Source organism: Macaca nemestrina, chromosome 1, assembly GCF_043159975.1.
Source record: "Macaca nemestrina isolate mMacNem1 chromosome 1, mMacNem.hap1, whole genome shotgun sequence".
Classification (NCBI taxonomy): domain Eukaryota; kingdom Metazoa; phylum Chordata; class Mammalia; order Primates; family Cercopithecidae; genus Macaca; species Macaca nemestrina.
The window spans coordinates 206,603,675-206,622,837 of NC_092125.1; the positions used below are offsets into that span (position 1 = coordinate 206,603,675).

The following is a 19,163-nucleotide window of genomic DNA, read 5'->3' on the forward strand; positions in this document are numbered from 1 at the left end:
GAGTAGCTGGGACTACAGGTGCATGCCACCACCCCCGGCTTTGTATTTTTAGTAGAGATGAGGTCTCACCATATTGGCCAGGCTGGTCTTGAACTCCTGACCTTGTGATCCGCCCACCTCGGCCTCCCAAAATCCTGGGATTACAGGTGTGAGTCACTGCGCCGGCCTTTATTTTTAGTTTTTAACTTTGTAGGTACATAGTAGTTGTATATGTTTATGGGATCCAACAAATTTTAAAATTTCTTTGTAAAGATAGGGTCTTTCTGTGTTGCCCAGGCTGGTTATATTGATTATTTATTTTATTTACTATTTTTTTTTAGAGATGAAGTCTCATTTTTTTGCCTAGGCTGGAGTGCAGTGGAGCAATCAGTCATGGCTCACCACAGCCTCAAACTCCTGGGCTTAAGGAATCCTCTTGCCTCAGTCTCCTTAGTAGCTGGGACTACAAGTGCACACCACTGCACTCAGCTGAGTTTTTCTTTTTTTTTTTTTTTTTTTTGAGACGGAGTCTTGCTCTGTTGCCAGGCTAGAGTGCAGTGGCACAATCTTGGCTCACTGCAACCTTCGCCTCCTGGGTTCAAGCGATTCTCATGCCTCAGCCTCCCGAGTAGCTGGGACTACAGGCGTGTGCTACCACGCCCAGCTAATTTTTGTATTTTTAGTAGAGACAGAGTTTCACCCTGTTGGCCAAGCTGGTCTCGAACTCCTGACCTCAAGTGATCCGCCTGCCTCGGCCTCCCAAAATGCTGGGATTACAGGTGTGAGCCACCGTGCCCGGCTGTGTTTTTCATTTTTTATAGAGACAGGTCCTTGTCATTTTGCCCAGGCTGGTCTCAACATCCTGGGCTCAAGTGATCCCTCCACCTTGGCCTCCCAAAGTAGTGGGATTACAGTCATGAGCCACCACTCCCAGCCAGTATGTATTTGTATATCCAAACATACCTAAACCTAGAAAAGGGGCTGGGTGCGGTGGCTCACTCCTGTAATCCCAGCACTTTGAGAGGCTGAGGTGAGCAGATCACTTGAGCTCAGGAATTCGAGACCACCCTGGGCAACATGGTGAAACCCCATTTCTACCACAAATACAAAAAATTAGCCGAGCGTGGTGGCACGTGCCTGTGGTCCCAGCTACTCGGGAGGCTGAGGTGGGAGGATAGCTGGAGCCCAGGAAGGGGAGACTGCAGTGAGCTGAGATTGTGCCACTGCACTCCCGCCTGGGTGACGAGTGAAACCCCATCTCAAAAAAAAAAAAAAAGTGTTATGATCTTATGGGACCTCTGTCATATAGGTGGTCCATCATTGACTGAAACGTTGTTTTGTGGTACATAACTGTATTCTCTTGTAAGTCTGAGTTATAGAATGCATTTTAGTGTTAGAGAGATTTTTTAAAGACCACCTTGTCCACCTTCTGAAGCCGGAGGATTGCTTGAGCTCAGGAGTTCATGGCTTCAGTGCACTATGATTGTGCCTGTGAATAGCCACTAAATTTCAGCCTAGGTAACATGATGAGACCTTATCGCTAAAATAATATGTTTATATTTCATTGACTCGAGGTATACATTTTTTCCTCACATTTTAACATCGCTTTTTTTTTTGAGACAGGGTCTCACTCTGTTACCAGGCTGGAGTGCCATCACTGCTCACTGCAGCCTTGACCTCCTGGGCTAAAGCGATCCTCCCATATCAGCCTCCTGAGTAGCTGAGACTACAGCTGCACGCCACTGCATTCAGCTAATTTTTGTATTTTTTGTAGAGATGGTATTTCTCCACATTGCCCAAACTGGTCTAAAAAGCCTGAGCTCAAGCAATCCGCTCTCCTTGGCCTCCCAAAGTACTGGGATTACAGGCATGAGCCACCATACCCACCCCATTTTAACATCTCTTGAATCGTAATACCTCTTTCAATCAGTGGCATCCTAAATTTGATGAAATATGGTAGAAACCCGTTGGAACTGTAACTTTTCCATTAATACTAGTGGTAAAGTTCAAGACTTCTGTTTATCATATTAGATCTCCTTGAAAAACCTTTCCCTCTGTTTTTTACATCCAAATTCTACCCAGTTCAGATCTTGGGTTTTGGGTTTTGTTTTGTTTTGATTTTTTGAGACAGAGTCTTACTCTGTCCCAAAGGCTGGAAGGCAGTGGCATGGATCTTGGCTCATTGCAGCTTCAACCTCCCGCGTTAAAGTGATTCTCCTGTCTTAGCTTCTCAAGTAGATGGGACTACAGGTGTGTACCACCACACTTGGCTAACTTTTAAGTTTTTTTGTAGAGACGAGGTCTTACCATGTTGCCTAGGCTAATCTCGACCTCCTGGGCTCAAGTGATCCTCCACCTCGGCCTCCCAAAGTGCTGGGATTACAGGCATGAGCCACTGCACCCAGCCCCAGTTCAGATCTTTAAGGTTCCAAGGAATCTGTTCAGTCCTTTCAGTTCACAGTGATCTTTTCATCCTTTCTATTGTCATAATTGAACTTCTATTTATTTGCTATAGTGTTACTTAACTGTGGTCTTCTTTCTCTCTCCTCAACTAAATTATAAGCTCCTGGAGTCAAGGAAGAGATTTTATACTTCTTTGTGTCTTTTAGTGTCTTCTTGATAAATATTCAGTGACTGATAAGAACACTGTAATTAGTAGTTAACCATTAATACGACCTGAAGCTTATTAAGACAGTATTGTATAATGGTTAAGAGAACCATATATAAAACATTTAGAACAGTGCATGTGCTAGATAGATGTTAATCATTCTACTGCTACTACTACTACCACCACCACTACCATGATACTACTATTACTACTACTGTTGTTTTAATTATTCTGTGCCAGGCACTGTGCTAAACATTTTATAAATGCATTATTTCCTTTTTCTTCACAATAATTTTACAGACGAGGGGTCATGATAATTATTTAACAGGCTAGGAAATAGACTGAGAGATTAGACTGCTTGCCAAGGTTCCAAAGCTATAAAATGTGGCAGTGGTGGAGTGAAACCCACACCTGTGTCTCTTAATGTTCATGCTCTTGCTCTGCCCCACTGCTTACTAGATTTTTAGGGCTTTGGCAACTTCATGGTAAACTGAGGTTAGAAATGAAAGAACAGATACTTATTTTTCCCTCTGCTCAAGGACTTTAGCTTGTAAATCTCATGCTTTGAGTGCTGACTAAACATTGTGAGAGATGTACAGCTGCCCTTTGCTGCTGACTCTTAGTCACTTGGTGGCTTGGCCATTAGTGACAGATGTGTGTGTGACACTTTTTCAGGAATGAATTCTTGTTACAGCTGGCTATTGAATAGTTCATATGGAATTGCATGGCAGTTTGCTCCATAATTCCACTCCCTGTCTCACATGTAGTTGTGATTGCTAGGTCTCTCTCCTCACTTAAGTTGGTGTATTAATAGTCACATCTCAGGACCGCTGCTTCTGCCTGCTCCATGAACACACGGCGTGTTTGTGTATTGCCCTGAAGTGTCAACAGAACATTTTGCTGAATTTTCTTTTTGTTGTTGCTCTGCAACCTTGTTTTCCCTGGCCTTTCTCAGTTGTGTAAAGTTGGTTTCTTTTTTGGTCTTTCCATCCCAGAGAGGGTGCAGTTACTGCAAAGAGAAGCTCGAAATAAGAAGTAAGGCATCATAACAATTAAAACAAATGGTTACACAGCTAGCCAGATGAATTGAGACTTAGTGCCTGATGTGCAATTCAGCTCTTATTATCTCCTTCCTCTTCCATTTTCAAACCTGCCACCGTAGCTAATCCATCAGTGGGTACTCTAATATCTTGTCCAAAGGAAGTTTAACCTAGTACAGTACTCAGTGCAACTTGCAAGAGCCAAGAAAGAGAGGTTGCAGTCTAGCCCCATCTTCTCCATCCCAGAGTAGGATAGTAAAATGGGGTTAGACCCTTCCATAAAACCAGGCTGTGTATTGGACTTTTGGCTGTTTGTCTAGGAGAATACATGCCCAGGTTTGGCTTTCTCCCAGGTTCTTGGAGAGGTAATGCATTTTGTGTCTGTCCTCTTATCTCAAATTTCTGGGTACCACTAATTGGAGAGCACTCTCTTCTGTCATTGGCTATAAATTTAAAAAGAAGCGTTTGAATATGAAGGGTATTTTATTGCGGCTTGTGTGAGTTATTGACATATATCTAGTAATCTAGTGAACTGATTTGTTGAGGCTTGATACTTTTTTTGTTTTGTGTGTGGGTGTTGTTTTTTCAGAACAGCTTAGTTGTTTTTCATGTTAAACTCCTGTGTAAATTTAATGTTCACTTGATGACAATGGCTGAAAGAAATCTGGTACCTTATTAGGGGTAAAGGGTAAGATTTCTCCATTTATGAGTATAATTATTCGTAATCTATATTTATCCAATCAAAGTAAAACCCCATTTAGATGGGTAGTTTGAAGTATTTCAAACCATACAATTTTGGTGATATGGGTTTTACTAGAAATTGGCATTAGATTGGGAAAGTAAAATGAACTTTGTAACTGAAAATCATCAGTGACCACGTTGTAGATCCTGTGTCATTTAAGTGGCTCCATAACAGGGAATTGGGCCAAGATGGAGATACAAGAAATATTTTATGCGGGTAAATCTTTTCCTCAGAGCTCTGAATACTTTGCATATAAAATCTCTGTTTCATATAGCATCTTTCAAGCATTTTTTAGTGTAGTTTACAGCTGGACTAGAGGGATGAATTGAAATTTTATCCCCGATTGCCTGTCATCATTAGACTTAAGAGCTAGAATCCAGGTTTCCAACTCATAGTTTAAATGTATTTTCTTTTGGACAACCAGATGGATCCTGCTAAAAAGAGAGTCTAATTTTGGCCATTTAGAAGACAGTTTTCTATGAAAAAGTTGATACTAGAAGAAACCAATTTTGAAGGTTAAAGAGATTCCCCCAATTTTAGTTTTAAGAACAAAACTATGATTAGACCCTGAAGTGTAAAAAGGTAAGAACAAAAGGTGCTATTGCCCCCAAAAGATAATAAAAAGTGACGGAATTACCAGGTGTGAATGAATGGTCCTTCATGGATGTACCTTGTGCTCAAGGAGTAAGATACTGGAGTGTAGAAGTTCTGTTTCCTCAGCTACTGTCTTGAAGCCTTATCAAGACAAGAAGTATCCCTACATTGATTGGATGTAGGCACAGAATTGGTGTGTCATTCCTTTATTAAATTGGAAATACCTCTTTTAGATCACAAGTAATCTATTTTTCTCAGTTTTCCCAGTCAAATACTTTCTGTGTCTACCCGCAGGAGTTCCATTTCTGTCCTACTAGCTCCTTTGGACGTTGTTTTAGTGACCTAAACGGATTTGTCATTCCTTGTGCTTGGAGAGACAGAGTGGTTATATTTGTTAGTTCAGCCCCACCCTGTATTTCAACAGGAAGTGGGTGGGTGCATAAGCCTATAATGAAGTGTTCTTCCTTGTAGTTGCTGTATCGTAATGAGGACTGCTATATGCAACAGTAAATTCATACTTTAAACATTTTAATATACAGACTTAAATTACAGTAAGACCATGTATTGTCTATCATTTTGAAGTCAAATGACTATTCGACTTTCCAACTGAAATTCTTAAACCTGGTGAAATGCATATTCTTTTTCTTTTTTGTTGCCTTCTTTTTGAGACAGGGTCTGGCTTTGTCACCCAGGCTGGAGTGCAGTGGTGTGATCATAGCTCTCTGCAACCACCAAGGCTCAAGCAATCCTCCTGCCTGAGCCCCCTAAGTAGCTGGGACTACAGCCGTGTGCCACCACACGCAGCTAATCTTTTTGTTTTTAGTAGAGATGAGGTCTGACTTTGTTGCCCAGGCTGGTTTCAAATTCCTGGGCTGAAGCAGTCCCCCTGCCTCTGCCTCCTAAAGTGTTAGGATTACAGGTGTGAGCCACCACACCCAGCCATATTCTTTAACATAAAGAAATGTACCTCTTGAAAGAGGTAACTCGAGAGTAAACCTCTTCTCATATGTCCCCATCCAAAGTGCTGTTAACTACAGAACAGTGGGAAACGCTGAAGTGAAAGCAGAAGTCCTAATTGCCACACATGCAACATCCCCACATGTTCCATCCCCTGCTACTGCTGATCAGCATTTTGGGGGTATGTTTCAAAGAGGAACTGCCTTGAGAAGCATTTCTGTTGTGACGGTTATTGCTATAGCTCAAATATGCTTGCTTTTTGGATATGACCATAGAAATCTGCAGGTGTTATCAGTGACCTTGGCTCAAAATGTAGCATTGTTTATTTGTCATGAACAGCTAGTAATAAACATAGCCAGAATGAGCAGTCATCTGTCTTCTGTCCTGGTAATAACAGGAATTAAGAGTGTGGGGCACAGATGAGTGTATCCGCCCTTCTCTCACAGATATGCCTCCCGTTGTATTTTCTTCTACCCTCTAACCCCCAGCTCACCTCATCCCACCCCACCCCACCCCACCCCAGGCTGTTGGGAGCAGAGTCATGAGAGTTCAGAAAGTAGGGTGGATATCAGAGTCTCTGTTGCCCAGATTGGAGTACAGTGGCACAATCACAGCTCACTGCAGCCTCAACCTTCTGAGTTCAAGTGATCCTCCCACCTCAGCTTCCCGAGTAGCTGAGACTGTAGGCATATAGCACCACACACCCAGCTAATGTTTAGACTTTTTTGCAGAGACAGGGTCTTGCTTTGTTGCCCAAGCTGGTTTTGAACTCCTGAGCTCAAGCAATCTTCTGGTCTCAGCTCCCAAAGTGTTGGGATTACAGGTGTGAGCCACTGTGCCTGGCCCCAGAGTCTCTTTTTAACTTTATACTGACCAAATATGATATATAAAAATATTCCATGATAGGCCGGGTGCAGTGGCTCACGCCTGTAATCCCAACACTATGGGAGGCTGAGGTGGGCGGATCACCTGAGGTCAGGAGTTCGAGACCAGCCTGACCAACATGGAGAAACCCTGTCTCTACTAAAAATACAAAAATTAGCAGGCATGGTGATGTATGCCTGTAATCCCAGATACTCGGGAAGTTTGAGACAGGAGAATTGCTTGAACCTGGGAGGCGGAGGTTGTGGTGAGCCGAGATCGCGCCATTGTATTCCAGCCTAGACAACAAGAGCAAAACTCCATCTCAAAAAAAAAAAAAAAAAAAAAAAAATTCCATGATAACTTCAAATACACAGACTTTAAGAATCTCACTGTTTGAGGGGACCTTAAAGGGCCTCATCCAGTTTCCATTTCAAAGCACGAATACCATCATGGCGTTAACAGTCCAGACTGGTCAGTATACTGCCAGGCCATGGCTAGAAAGGCCTGGCAGTCTTTTATTTGTTTTCACACTCATTCTCAAGTCCCTTAGGCTGAAACTTGCTACAGATGAAGATGGGGTTACTGCTGAATCTGGCCTGGATGTTTGGAGCTGGTCCAAAATACAATTTTTCCTTTGGAATTTTTTTGGGTAGCTAACTCCCCCATCAGTCCAGGAGCCTCTTGGGTATAAATAACCTCAGGGCTCTGTCTGGAACTTCCTTTGGGCCATTCTAGATCTCACAGGTCCTGGTAATTAGACAAATGTAGACCTGGAGAAGGGGCATGATTCGTGGCCATAATCCACCCTTCTCTACAGTCCCTAAATGTGCCTCTGATTGTGTGTTCAGAATGCAAGTGGATGTTGGCTGAGTGAGGAGATTATGGCAGCTTGGGTAGAAGCACATCTAGAAATTTTAGAGCTGAGAAGCTTCTAAAAGATTGTTTAGCTTAGTCCGTTTATTTTGTAGATGAGGACACTAACGCCCAGAATAAACATTATAACATCTTTGATTTAGAAGGCATTGTAGAGGTCATCTAGTCTGACCTTCCAGCGCCTTCATAAGTGCTAGAAATTTCTCCCCCAACATGCCTGATAGCTGATCATCCAGAGCATGGGGCTGGAGAACTCATAACCTTATCTAAAGATAAGCCATTCTACTATAGGACAATTCTAATTAAAATGACCTAGATAAATTGAAATCTACTTCCCTGTAACTTTTATATTCTCAGCAGTTCTAATTTAATTCCTTTCCTATTTAACATCTCCCAAGGTAAGACCTTCTCAAATCCCCAAATTAGCAGATACCACTATAGTATATAATTTCCCTAATCAAAGTAAAAGATGTCTGAAAAAGACCTTCACAGATTCCATAGAGATAAGGCATTCCACTCTTTTGTGTATCCAGAATTTCTTTTTTTGACCAAGAACCACCACTTCATTGGTTTTCTTCACTTTCTCTTCGTTTTCCTTCATTGGGGCTAGCATTCAGCTCTTTTCTGACGCTTTTAATAAAGAAACGTACATTTTATCATTTGTGAGTGTAACTGTATAAAACTAAAGAGAGCAGCAGGTGGGGCTGAAGGGCTGGACTCACCCCTGCAACTGCCACCTGTCTAGTTTCTCAGTTCATATTTGCTAGCTATGGTGGGGTGGGCCTTTACATTTCTACTTTCTCCTTCTCAGCCTGTGAAGAATTTCCCAATTGGTCTTCTTACTTCCAGCCTTCTCCTGCCCAAATATAACTTCTGTGCTTATGCAGAATGATTTGTCTAAAATGCAAATGTGGCCCTGTTGTACTTCCTTAATTCAGTGGTTCCCCAACACCCAGTGCACTATACCAGTAAAGTGCTACTGATGATAGAGAAGCCTTTCTCAACTGGAGTTCCATGAAAGAATTAAATCTTAATGTCATTAGGCATTCATTGTATGTAATATATTAACTTTCCTCCATTGCACCTAGAATGGTGCTAGTTATGTACAGTCTTGAGGGGAACTGAGAAAACAGTCATTCTAATCATCTTTTTTCTGTGGTTCACATGAGGAATCCAGTTATGAAAGACTGGAAGAAAGAGATAGTATATGTTCTTCAGGAGGTCCAGGATCACAGCTGGAAACAGCCTCCAGGAAAAACCCACCAAATTCCTTTGAAGGCTACAGTTTTGTCTTTAAATTTTTTATGTAAATATTGCATTCCACCACATGTCTATGGTTAAAAGTATTTTTAAATATTTATCAATGAGGGGCCGGGTATGGTGGCTCACACCTATAATCCTAGCACTTTGGGAGGCCAAGGTGGGAAGATTCCTTGAGGCTAAGAGTTAGAGACCAGCCTGGACAGCATAGCAAGGCGCCATCTCTATAAAAAATAATAAATTAGCCAGGCATGGTGGTGTGTACCTGTAGTCCTAGCTACGTGGGAGGCTGAGGTGGGAGCATCACTTGAACTCAGATGTTTGAGGTTTCAGTGAGCTGTGATCATGCCACTGCACTCCAACCTGGGCAACAGACTGAGGCCTGGGTGACAGAGTGAGACCTTGTCTCTTAAATAATAAAATAAAATATTTATCAGTGAATAGGATTTATTCTACAGGAGGATTTGCCTAGGGTCTGTGGAACCACAAATAACTGCCTTTTTTTTTTAAAGCCCTGTAGTGGGTATTTTATTTTATATATATTATTTAATGTCTCTAGGAAAATTGCCCCCAAGATCACACAGTTAGTAAGGTGTACTAGTCAGGGTACTAACCTAAGAATGTCTTGACTCCATAAAGCCCATACATTTTCTATAACTTGAAGTGTGAGAGAGAAAGCCTGGAAATCTTTTTGCCCAATTCTAAGTTTATCTTCACCTGAATGTAAGATTTTTTCTTCTTGGTCAAGTTACTGTTGTGGTTCAGATCATGCATAACTCCATACTTCTTGTACAAACCAGTCCTTGATTATCCAAAAGAAAAATGAGCAATGGTGCGTGTAATTTCACATAACAAGGAATTTTGTCTCTTTTTGGTGGCTTTGAAACAAATCACTTTAAACAATAGCAGATAAACTTTTCTAATTGTTTTGCCCTAATAGATATTGACATATTGTTATTTCTTGAGTACCCTCCCGCTGTTTGTAGTAACTGGCCTTTTTGACAAGAAGCCATTTGCTTTTGAAAACTTGGTTCCAGGTAAACCCTAAACAGAATTTTTTGTTCTGCTTATCCAAGGCACTTAGAAAACCACAAATGCTAAAGTACCAAGGTGTTAGAATTTGCCCCCCACCCTCAATCTGAAATTTATGTAGCCATCTGGAATCTAGTTTCCATTAGGTATCCAGAGGGAAAGTCCAGAATGCTCTGTCATTGGTCACATTCAGCACAGCATTTCAAGGTGGTCTGGTTCTTTTAGCTCTTCTGAGAAACTGGAATGAGTACTCAAATGATTACCAGTGGAAGAGCCACAGTGGCTGTTTTCAGTCATTCCTGGCTGTACACCAAATTTCTGGTTGATCTTGAAAGTTTGAAATTTGGGAATCTAAGGACACCTAGAGGATGGTGTTCAGAGCCCTGCAAGGTTCTTTCATGTGTAACCTCCTCCCACCTTTCCGGTTCTAAACTCTTTTTACCATGTGTTGCTGAAGATTGCATCTTAGGACCTGATACCCTTTACATTAAATAAAAGAGGGAAAGAGTTAAATTGGAAAGTCCAGGATTTGGACTAGAAAACCCATGGGGTCAAAGGGAGAATTTAGCAGAGGAGTGGAATGGAAATCATTTCCTTAGACAGTAGACAAGTATTCAGGAAACACCTCTGCACCCCAAAGATAGGCACAGCTGCCACACAGTGACTATTAAAGGGAGGTTCAAAGTTATAAGCAAACAGCTGATTCTCTTGGTTCTTGGGCTGTTGCTGTTGGTGACAGGAAATCTTGTTCCCCAAGCTGCTGGCTTCCTGTTTTATTTTTACTTGTAGCAGATCAGAATGTCCATAACAAGGAGCAGTCTGTTCCAAAGGGTTCTACTCCCCCTTTGAGCCTGAAAGATTTTTTTTTTCTCTTTTGGTCAGACAATATGTCTGTAATGTTTAGTTTGGTTTAAGCATTTTGTATTCACAATCAACTTTTTGGTGATGAGCTGGTATTTTAAGATTTGATGTAAGTAAACCCTTGTTTTGCTTTATATATTTATATATAAAGAGGAGTTTATAATATTGGGGACTTGGCCCAGCTACTCAGAAAGCTAAGGTGGGAGGATCATTTGAGCAAGGCGGTCAAGGATGTTGTGAGCTGTGATTGCACCATTGCACTCTGTACTGGACGACAGAGTGAGACCCCGTCTCAACAAAAAGGCTGGGCGCGGTGGCTCATGCTTATAGTCCCAGCACTTTGGGAGGCTGAGCTCAGGAGTTCGAGACAAGTCTGGGCTACATGGCAAAACCTCATCTCTACAAAAAATACAAAAACTAGTGGGAGGCTGAGGCGGGAGGATCGCTTGAGCCCAGTAGTTGGAGGTTGCAGTGAGCTGAGATCGTGCCACTACACTCCAGCCTGGGTGACAGAGCCGAGACCCTGTCTCAAAAAAAGAATAAAAAATAAGAAAAAAAATTGAGGACTTAGATATGTTAACTTTATGCTTCACCTTTTCACGTGAAGTGAATTTGTCATTTTCCCTAGCATGAAAACCATTAGGCTGTTTTAGATTTTTTTAGTTTCATAAGATGTGGAAAGAGGACCAGTCCAGTGTGCCTTGACTGTAGTCATATCCATTTTGTGGAAATTAAAACTCTCTCCTATCCTTATAAAACTGGGAATTTGGTGATCTAAATCTAAAACAATAGCTCAGCATGAACCTGAAGTGCTGGGGGATTTCCTAGGGAAAGGGGCTCAGCCCACCGGATAAGAAACAGTAACTGGAAGGTTTCCGGATCTGCTCCAGACATTTCCTGCTGTCTCTAGAGCCTTTTGGCCCAGGTGTGTTGAACCGGATGGGAGCGAGAAAGGGAGCTGTTGGGTAGAAGAGAAAGCACCAGGGAATCTTACAGCACAGTTTACTCAGCATCATGTTTGACATATTGAACGTGTAAAATGTTTACTTTATATTCTCTCATTCTGTCAATTTACAAACTAAACTTCAGAGATACTGGCATTAGTAGTTAGCTATACTTTTTTTTTTTTTTTTTAGATTTTGAGACGGAGTCTTGCTCTTGTCACCCAGAATGGAATGCAGTGGTGCAATCTCAGCTCACTGCAACCTCCGCTTCCCCGGTTCAAGCAATTCTCCTGCCTCCTGAGTAACTGGGATTACAAGTACCTGCGACACGCCCGGCCAGTTTTTTGTATTTTTAGTAAAGACCGGGTTTCAGCTGGGCGCAGTGGCTCAAGCCTGTAATCCCAGCACTTTAGGAGGCTGGGACGGGCGGATCACGAGGTCAGGAGATCGAGACCATCCTGGCTAACACAGTGAAACCCCGTCTCTACTAAAAAAATACAAAAAACTAGCCGGGCAAGGTGGCGGGCGCCTGTAGTCCCAGCTACTCGGGAGGCTGAGGCAGGGGAATGGCGTAAACCCAAGAGGCGGAGCTTGCAGTGAGCTGAGATCCGGCCACTGCACTCCAGCCTGGGCGACAGAGCGAGACTCCGTCTCAAAAAAAAAAAAGACGGGGTTTCACCATCTTGGCCAGGCTACTCTCAAACTCCTGGCCTCAGGTGATCCACCTGCCTCAGCCTTCCAAAGTGCTGGGATTACAGGTGTGAGCCACCGTACCTAGCCTAGCAGTTACCTGTACATTAACAGCCATTCACCAAGGAAGGACTGGAAAAGTTATATCCTAATGTATATCAGTCACTATTGGCAGCTTGATTTCATTGTGGAGATTATCAGGTGAGAGTGTTCTTTTTTGATTTTTATAATTGGTGGCCTAGAATCTGATCTGTCCTGGTTATGAACACCCCAAGGATAGGATCTATACCGTCCAGTGTCTGCTGAATGGGCTGTTTTCTAACCATGCCTCCTTGCCTCTGGGGACTCTTGTTGGTTGGAGCAGTAGTTGGCACTTTAACGTTTCTGTGCTGCCTATCACCAGTCCAGAATTTCTAAACTTACATAGCAGATCTTCTAATAGCAAACCTTTAAAAGGGCAGGGGAGGGAGGACTTAAAAATGAAAGAAAAAAAAAGATAGGGGGAGTGAAGATTTTTTTAAAAGCTGTTTTAGATCAGAGTAAGACCAAAAAAAAAAAAAAGGAAAGATTCACACAGCCCTAGTGTGCCTGGAATTTGGAATTTGTGGTTGAGTAATACTTTCCTGTTATTTCTTTTTTAGGTTGTTTTTCATCATTCAGAACATTGCCTGAAGCAGGTCCACCATGCCGTTAGTAACGAGGAACATCGAGCCAAGGCACCTGTGCCGTCAGACGTTGCCTAGCGTTAGAAGCGAGCTGGAATGCGTGACCAACATCACCCTGGCAAATGTCATCCGACAGCTGGGCAGCCTGAGTGAGTGCCTCGGAGAGCCTATGCTTTGCCCTCAGGGGTCGTTGGTGCTCTTTATTTAGTTTCCTTCTCCTCCCGCGTTCCTGTTTCTCCCCCATCTGCCTTCCCTAGGTAATGCGAAAATGTATCCTCCCTCTCCTCCCCAAAGAGAGGCTCCCTTTTGGTGTAGCTTCTCCTCTTCAACCTTCTTTATCTACCACCACCCTCTAAATTCCCTCCCCCCTCCCCCTCCACCTGCTTCAACAGAAATCTGTGGGAAGGGTGGCAGGAAGGGCTGCAGCAAAAACTGCAGACGGAATGACAGAGCAGAATTCTGTGTGTGTAAAGTGGGAGGTTCACAGAGCAGTATCTTGGGTCGGGGAATGTGCCTGTAATTACACGAGCTGTTCGATGTAGCTTGACTTTGTTGAAGCCTCAAATGTGCCAATAGTCTTTATCTACCCAACACCCCCACCCCTTTTCTTCCCAAAGAGGAGTAAAGCAAACATGCCTTTGGAGAGATTCTGACTGTCTTGTCCACCCTGGTACGCATTTAATTGTGCTGCAAGCCCCCAGGTCCAAGTTCAGGGTACAAATTACTTCTGCATTCTCTGGGGTATTGGGAGTTTTGCAAGCTGTGTGAACATACAGTGACACAAATAGTAGCTGGAGCCATTCTTCCTTAGGAGGAAGATGGGGGTTAGCCCAGACTGTTTTGGAGCTGAAGGAAAGCCAGCTCAACTATATATATTTTTTTAATTGGCAAGAATGAATGAGACTGCCTTGGGTGGGGTACATGCATGTGGTTTGGATTTCATTCTGAATCAAGTTGACTTTGTTTGCTTGAAGCTGAGATATGGGAAGGGCAGATGCTTGGATTGGCTCTGCATTTGTCTAGTGCCACTCCAGCTCCCATAAGAACCTCCGTCAAAATGCCATTTTAGTGATCTTCCTTAGCAAAGGCATTTTGGTGTGAATTATTTCAGATACTCACGCCTCCTATCGCATCACTGCCCTTAGTGAAGGCAGTGGAATATCAAGAAAGCCTGCATTCCCCTGTATAGCAATAGGCCCAGCCTTTAAAATAGGAGCCTGAGGAGACAGAACTCTATGACCAGATGATGTATGGAGTCTGAGATTCCTAAGCCTTCACGTACCTCAGGGACCATCTCAGTTGATCCAGGGCTTAGAGAAACCTAGATGGGGCATCATGAAGAAATGAAACCCTGCCGGTGCATGTCTTATACAAAGGAACACTGACAGTAGCGCAACAGCAGTGCAGCTGACAAGGAAGCACATCAAGACTGCAGAGACCTCACTGATTTTTAAAGGCATAATTTCTGCCTCTCTCTCTGAGAAGGCCAAATGGGTGGAAGTCAATCAATCACACACTGGTTCCTTCTTCATAGGACAAAGAACATCTAGCTAATGATGCTTCTTATTTCCACTTACTGAAGTTATGCTCTCTCTCAGCTACATTTCCAGGGTGGTGTTGATGGATGCCGTTGCTCACACTCCCACTTGTGATCAGACCACTCCTATCTTGAGGAAGCTGATCTGAGGGCCAAAGCCACCTTATGCCCAAGGAAACAAGATTTTCTTACATTGTGGGGGCTAACTGACCCTTTATTCATCCAATAAACATGTGTTGAACATATTTTATGTACCAGATGCTGAGGGGATACAGCAATAATAAGAAATGGTCTCTGCCCTCTAGGAGCTCATAATCTATAAGGGGAGGCAGAAATAAATAATTCCTAAGAGGAGAGAATGGGGAGAGAGTGAGAAGGGAACCCACATTTGTTGATTGCCTACTTTATGCAAGGTTTGGATAAGATCTTGACATAGATTATCTCATTTAATCTTCTCAGTAATCCTATGAGATTAGGTGGTGGTATTCCCATATTTCAGATAAAGAAAATAAGGCTCAGAAAAGTAAGGTAACTTGTCTAGGCACAGTGGCTCACGCCTGTAATCCCAGCACTTTGGGAGGCCGGAGGGTGTAGATCAGTTGAGGTCAGGAGTTGAAGACCAGCCTGGCCAACATGGTGAAACCCTGTCTCTACTAAAAATATAAAAATTAGCCAGGCATGGTGGCACACACCTGCAATCCCAGCTACTTGGGAGCCCGAGGCACGAGAATTGCTTGAACTCGGGAGGCGGAAGTTGTAGTGAGCTGAGATTGTACCACTGCACTCCAGCCTGGGCAATAGAGCGAGACGCTGTCTCAAAAAAAAAAAAAAAAAAAAGTAACTTGCCTAAAGAGATACAGCCAGTAAGAGGCAAAGTCACTGTTTAAACTCAGACTTCCTACAAATTTCTCAACTCTGTCCCTTACTCTCTGTCTCTGCCAGTATTGCCCTATTTTAGACTTCATTGACTTTCACCAAGCCTCCCTCTACCTTCTTTCTCTGATCCAGCCCCCTTAAATCTGTTTCTATATCCCTGCAAGAGTGATCTGCCTAAAAATCAAATCTTACTTTTTACTTTTATTATTCTGAATTTCTGAAGCTTTGAAAGTTAATTCTGTGTTAACTTTTGTAATGTAACAAGTGTTTTTATAGTCAGAGTACACATCTCAACTATTTCTCTCCCCTCTTCTTCACTGTGGAGTTATTTAAGTTCCTTGGCCTAGCATTCAGGACCCTGCAAGACCTGTCTTCCTTTCTAGCCTCATTTTCTACAATTCCATGTTAACAATTTTTAAAATTTTTTTTATTTTTGAGACAGAGTTTCGCTCTTGTTGCCTAGGCTGGAGTGTGATGGCGCGATCTCGGCTCCCTGCAGCCTTTGCCTCTGGGTTCAAGTGATTCTCCTGCCTCAGCCTCCCGAGTAGCTGGGGCTACAGGTGCATGCCACCACGCCCAGCTAATTTTTTTTTTTTTTTTTTTTTTTTGAGACGGAGTCTCGCCTAGGCTAGAGTACAGTGGCGCCATCTCGGCTCACTGCAAGCTCCGCCTCCCAGGTTCATGCCATTCTCCTGCCTCAGCCTCCTGAGTAGCTGGGACTACAGGCATCTACCACCATACCTGGTTAATTTTTTTGTATTTTTAGTAGGGATAGAGTTTCACCGTGTTAGCCAGGATGGTCTCGATCTCCTGACCTCATGATCTGCCCACCTCAGCCTCCCAAAGTGCTGGGATTACAGGCATAAGCCACCGCGCCTGGTCAGTTTTTTGCATTTTTAGTAGAGACGGGGGTTCACCATGTTGGCCAGGCTGGTCTCGAACTCCTGACCTCAGGTGATCCACCCGCCTTGGCCTCCCAAACTGTTGGGATTACAGGCGTGATCCACCATGCCCAGCCTTCACTTTAGTCTTTTAAAATGGAAAAAGGGGGCCTGGCACACTGGCTCACACCTGTAATCCCAGTACTTTAGGAGGCTGAGGCACAAGTATTGCTTATGCTCAGGAGTTCGAGACCAGCGCTGGCAACATACTGAGACCCTATTGCTACAAAAATTTAAAAAGTACCCAGGTGTGGTGGTGCACACCTGTAGTCCCAGCTGGTTGGGAGGCTAAGGTGGGAGGATCGCTTGAGCCTGGGAGTTCAAGGCTGCAGTGAGCCATGATCATGCCACTCCAGCACTGGCCAACAGGGCGAGACCTTGTCTCAAATAAATTAATTAAATAGAAGGAAAAAGAAAAGGAAAAAAGAATGAATCATCACCTACTAGTAGTTCTCCTGAGACAGACCATGCTCTCTCATATTTCCAAACAGTGCTCTTGCTATCCTCCCTGGCTGAACAGCCCTTGCCATCTTTGTCTGCCTGGCTGCCTGTAGCTAATCCTTCAAGGTCCAGCTCAGGAATCTTCTCTTCCAGGTTGGGCTAAGAGTGCTCCTCTGAGCTCCCATTATATGCCTGTATTATCCTATCACATTATATCACAAATCACCTATGGCTCATACTCAATTAAAAATTCTTGACTGGGCACAATGGCTCATGCTTATAATCCCAGCACTCTGGGAGGTTGAGATGGGAGGATTGCTTGGGCCCTGGAGTTTGAGATAGCTTGGACAACATAGTGAGACCCTTTCTCTACAAAATATAAACTAAATTAGCTGGGTGTGGTGGCATGAGCCTGTACTTCCAGCTATTTGGAAGGCTGAGATGGAAGGCTGAGGTAGGAGGATCGTTTGAGCCCAGAAGGTCAAGGCTGCAGTGAGCTGAGATGGCGCTGCTGCACTCCAGCCTGGGTAACCAAAAAAGAAAATTGTTGAAGGTAGTAATCATGTGTTATTTGTCTTTGAACCCCAGTGTCTACCTTGTGTAGTACCTGTCACCCAGTAGAAGCTCATTAAATGTCGAATAACTCACTCCTATATATCTCCCACTATTCCATGCTGTTGATGCACAAAGAATGTAGGAATGGAAATAATACTTTCTGTGGGTAGTGGGGGCACAGGTAGGGATAGGCAGGGTCAAGGAAGACTTCATAGAAGAGGTTACATTTGAATGGGACCTTGAAAGATGACTGGGATTTCATCTAGCTGAGAGGAGTGCAGGGAAGGGTTCATATGTGCTTCAGGCTCATGACCTTGGCCTCATGTGCATTGTACCTGGGTGGAACTTCTCAATTTAGTACTGAAAGGCTGATTATGGAATGGATAAAGCATAAAACTAAAAATCCCACAGCCATAGATTGCTCCGTGACAGCACATCCAGAATTCTTATTTTTTTCTCAGAACAGTGAGATGGCATTTCGCATATTCGGTTGCTGTATCTTAGAAAATACAGGCACAGCCAGCCAGCACTTTGTATCAGTATTGTGGCCACCCAGGAGAATGGAACCCCCACTTGGGTCATTAGAAAATCAAGCTAGATATTAGGTTTCTAACTGAGTGCAGTGTGGGTGAGGGGGTGGGGCATGCCATTGGGGAGCTCCAAGACTCCCACTCAGACTTCAATAAGAGCAACTTCACATTTTTAAAAATCAGTTTTACCTGTTCTACTTCCACGTAACATTTCATTTGAAGAGTTCTGCTAAGGAAAAAACAAAAATTGAAGACTGCTTCCTAGAATCTTCTGCAAAATGTGGTATCTGTTATGAATGTTGGATAATGATGGATATTGGGTCTCTCTTGGTAATCTAAATGAGTGAAGTTTAACTCTGAACAAGACACTTTGGTTTTCCCTAGTTCAATATCACATTTCTGTTTTCAAAAGTTGGAGTGATTTTAGCACTTGAAGAATAGAGACTATCAAATTACTAATTGGAATTATATTTAAAATTTTCCTCTAAACTTAAAACTTAGGATATTTAGGCTGGGCACAGTGGCTCACGCCTGTAATCCCAACACTTGAGGAGGCCAAGGCAGATCACTTGAGGTTGGGAGTTTGAGACCAGCCTGGCCAACATGGTGAAACCCCTTCTTTGTTAAAAATACAAAAATTACCTGGGCATGTGCCTGTACTTCCAGCTACTCAGGAGTCTGAGGCAGGAGAATCTCTTGAATCCAGGAGGCAGAGAGGCAGAGGTTGCAGTGAGCTGAGATTGTGCCATTGTACTCCAGCCTGGGCAACAGAGCAAGTATCTATCTAAAAAATAAAAAAAAAATTTAAAAACAAAAACTTAAGGTATTTAGAATTTACGCTGTTTTGTTTTGTTTGTTTGTTGTTTGTTTGTTTGTTTGTTTTTTGAGATGGAGTCTTACTCTGTCACCCAGGCTGAAGTGAAGTGGTGTGATCTTGGCTCACTGCAACCTATGTCTCTTGGGCTCAAGCAGTTCTCATGTATCAGCCTCCTGAGTAGCTAGGATTACAAGATGGTATGCCACCATGCCTGGCTAAGTTTTATATTTTTAGTAGAGACAGGGTTTCACCATGTTGGCCAGGCTGGTCTCAAACTCCTGGCCTTCAGTGATCCACCTGCCTTGGCCTCCCAAAGCGTTGGGATTATAGGCATGAGCCACCGTGCCTGGCCTTAGG

At 43.2% G+C, this 19,163-nt stretch overlaps 1 protein-coding gene across 4 annotated transcripts in view; it reads left to right on the forward strand.

The window, feature by feature from the left end:
• LOC105494538 (WASP family member 2) overlaps positions 1-19,163 on the forward strand; it is a 93,788-nt gene that overhangs the window by 55,775 nt on the left and 18,850 nt on the right. For 3 of the 4 annotated variants that reach the window (XM_011763049.3, XM_071097835.1, XM_011763050.3), the window contains exon 2: positions 13,086-13,258. In XM_011763049.3, the coding sequence (XP_011761351.1) occupies positions 13,129-13,258 (130 nt within the window). In that variant the 5' untranslated portion in view covers positions 13,086-13,128. Of the gene's footprint in view, positions 1-10,777; positions 10,920-13,085; positions 13,259-19,163 lie in introns of those variants that run through there. The other variant, XM_011763051.3, reaches the window with a different exon arrangement.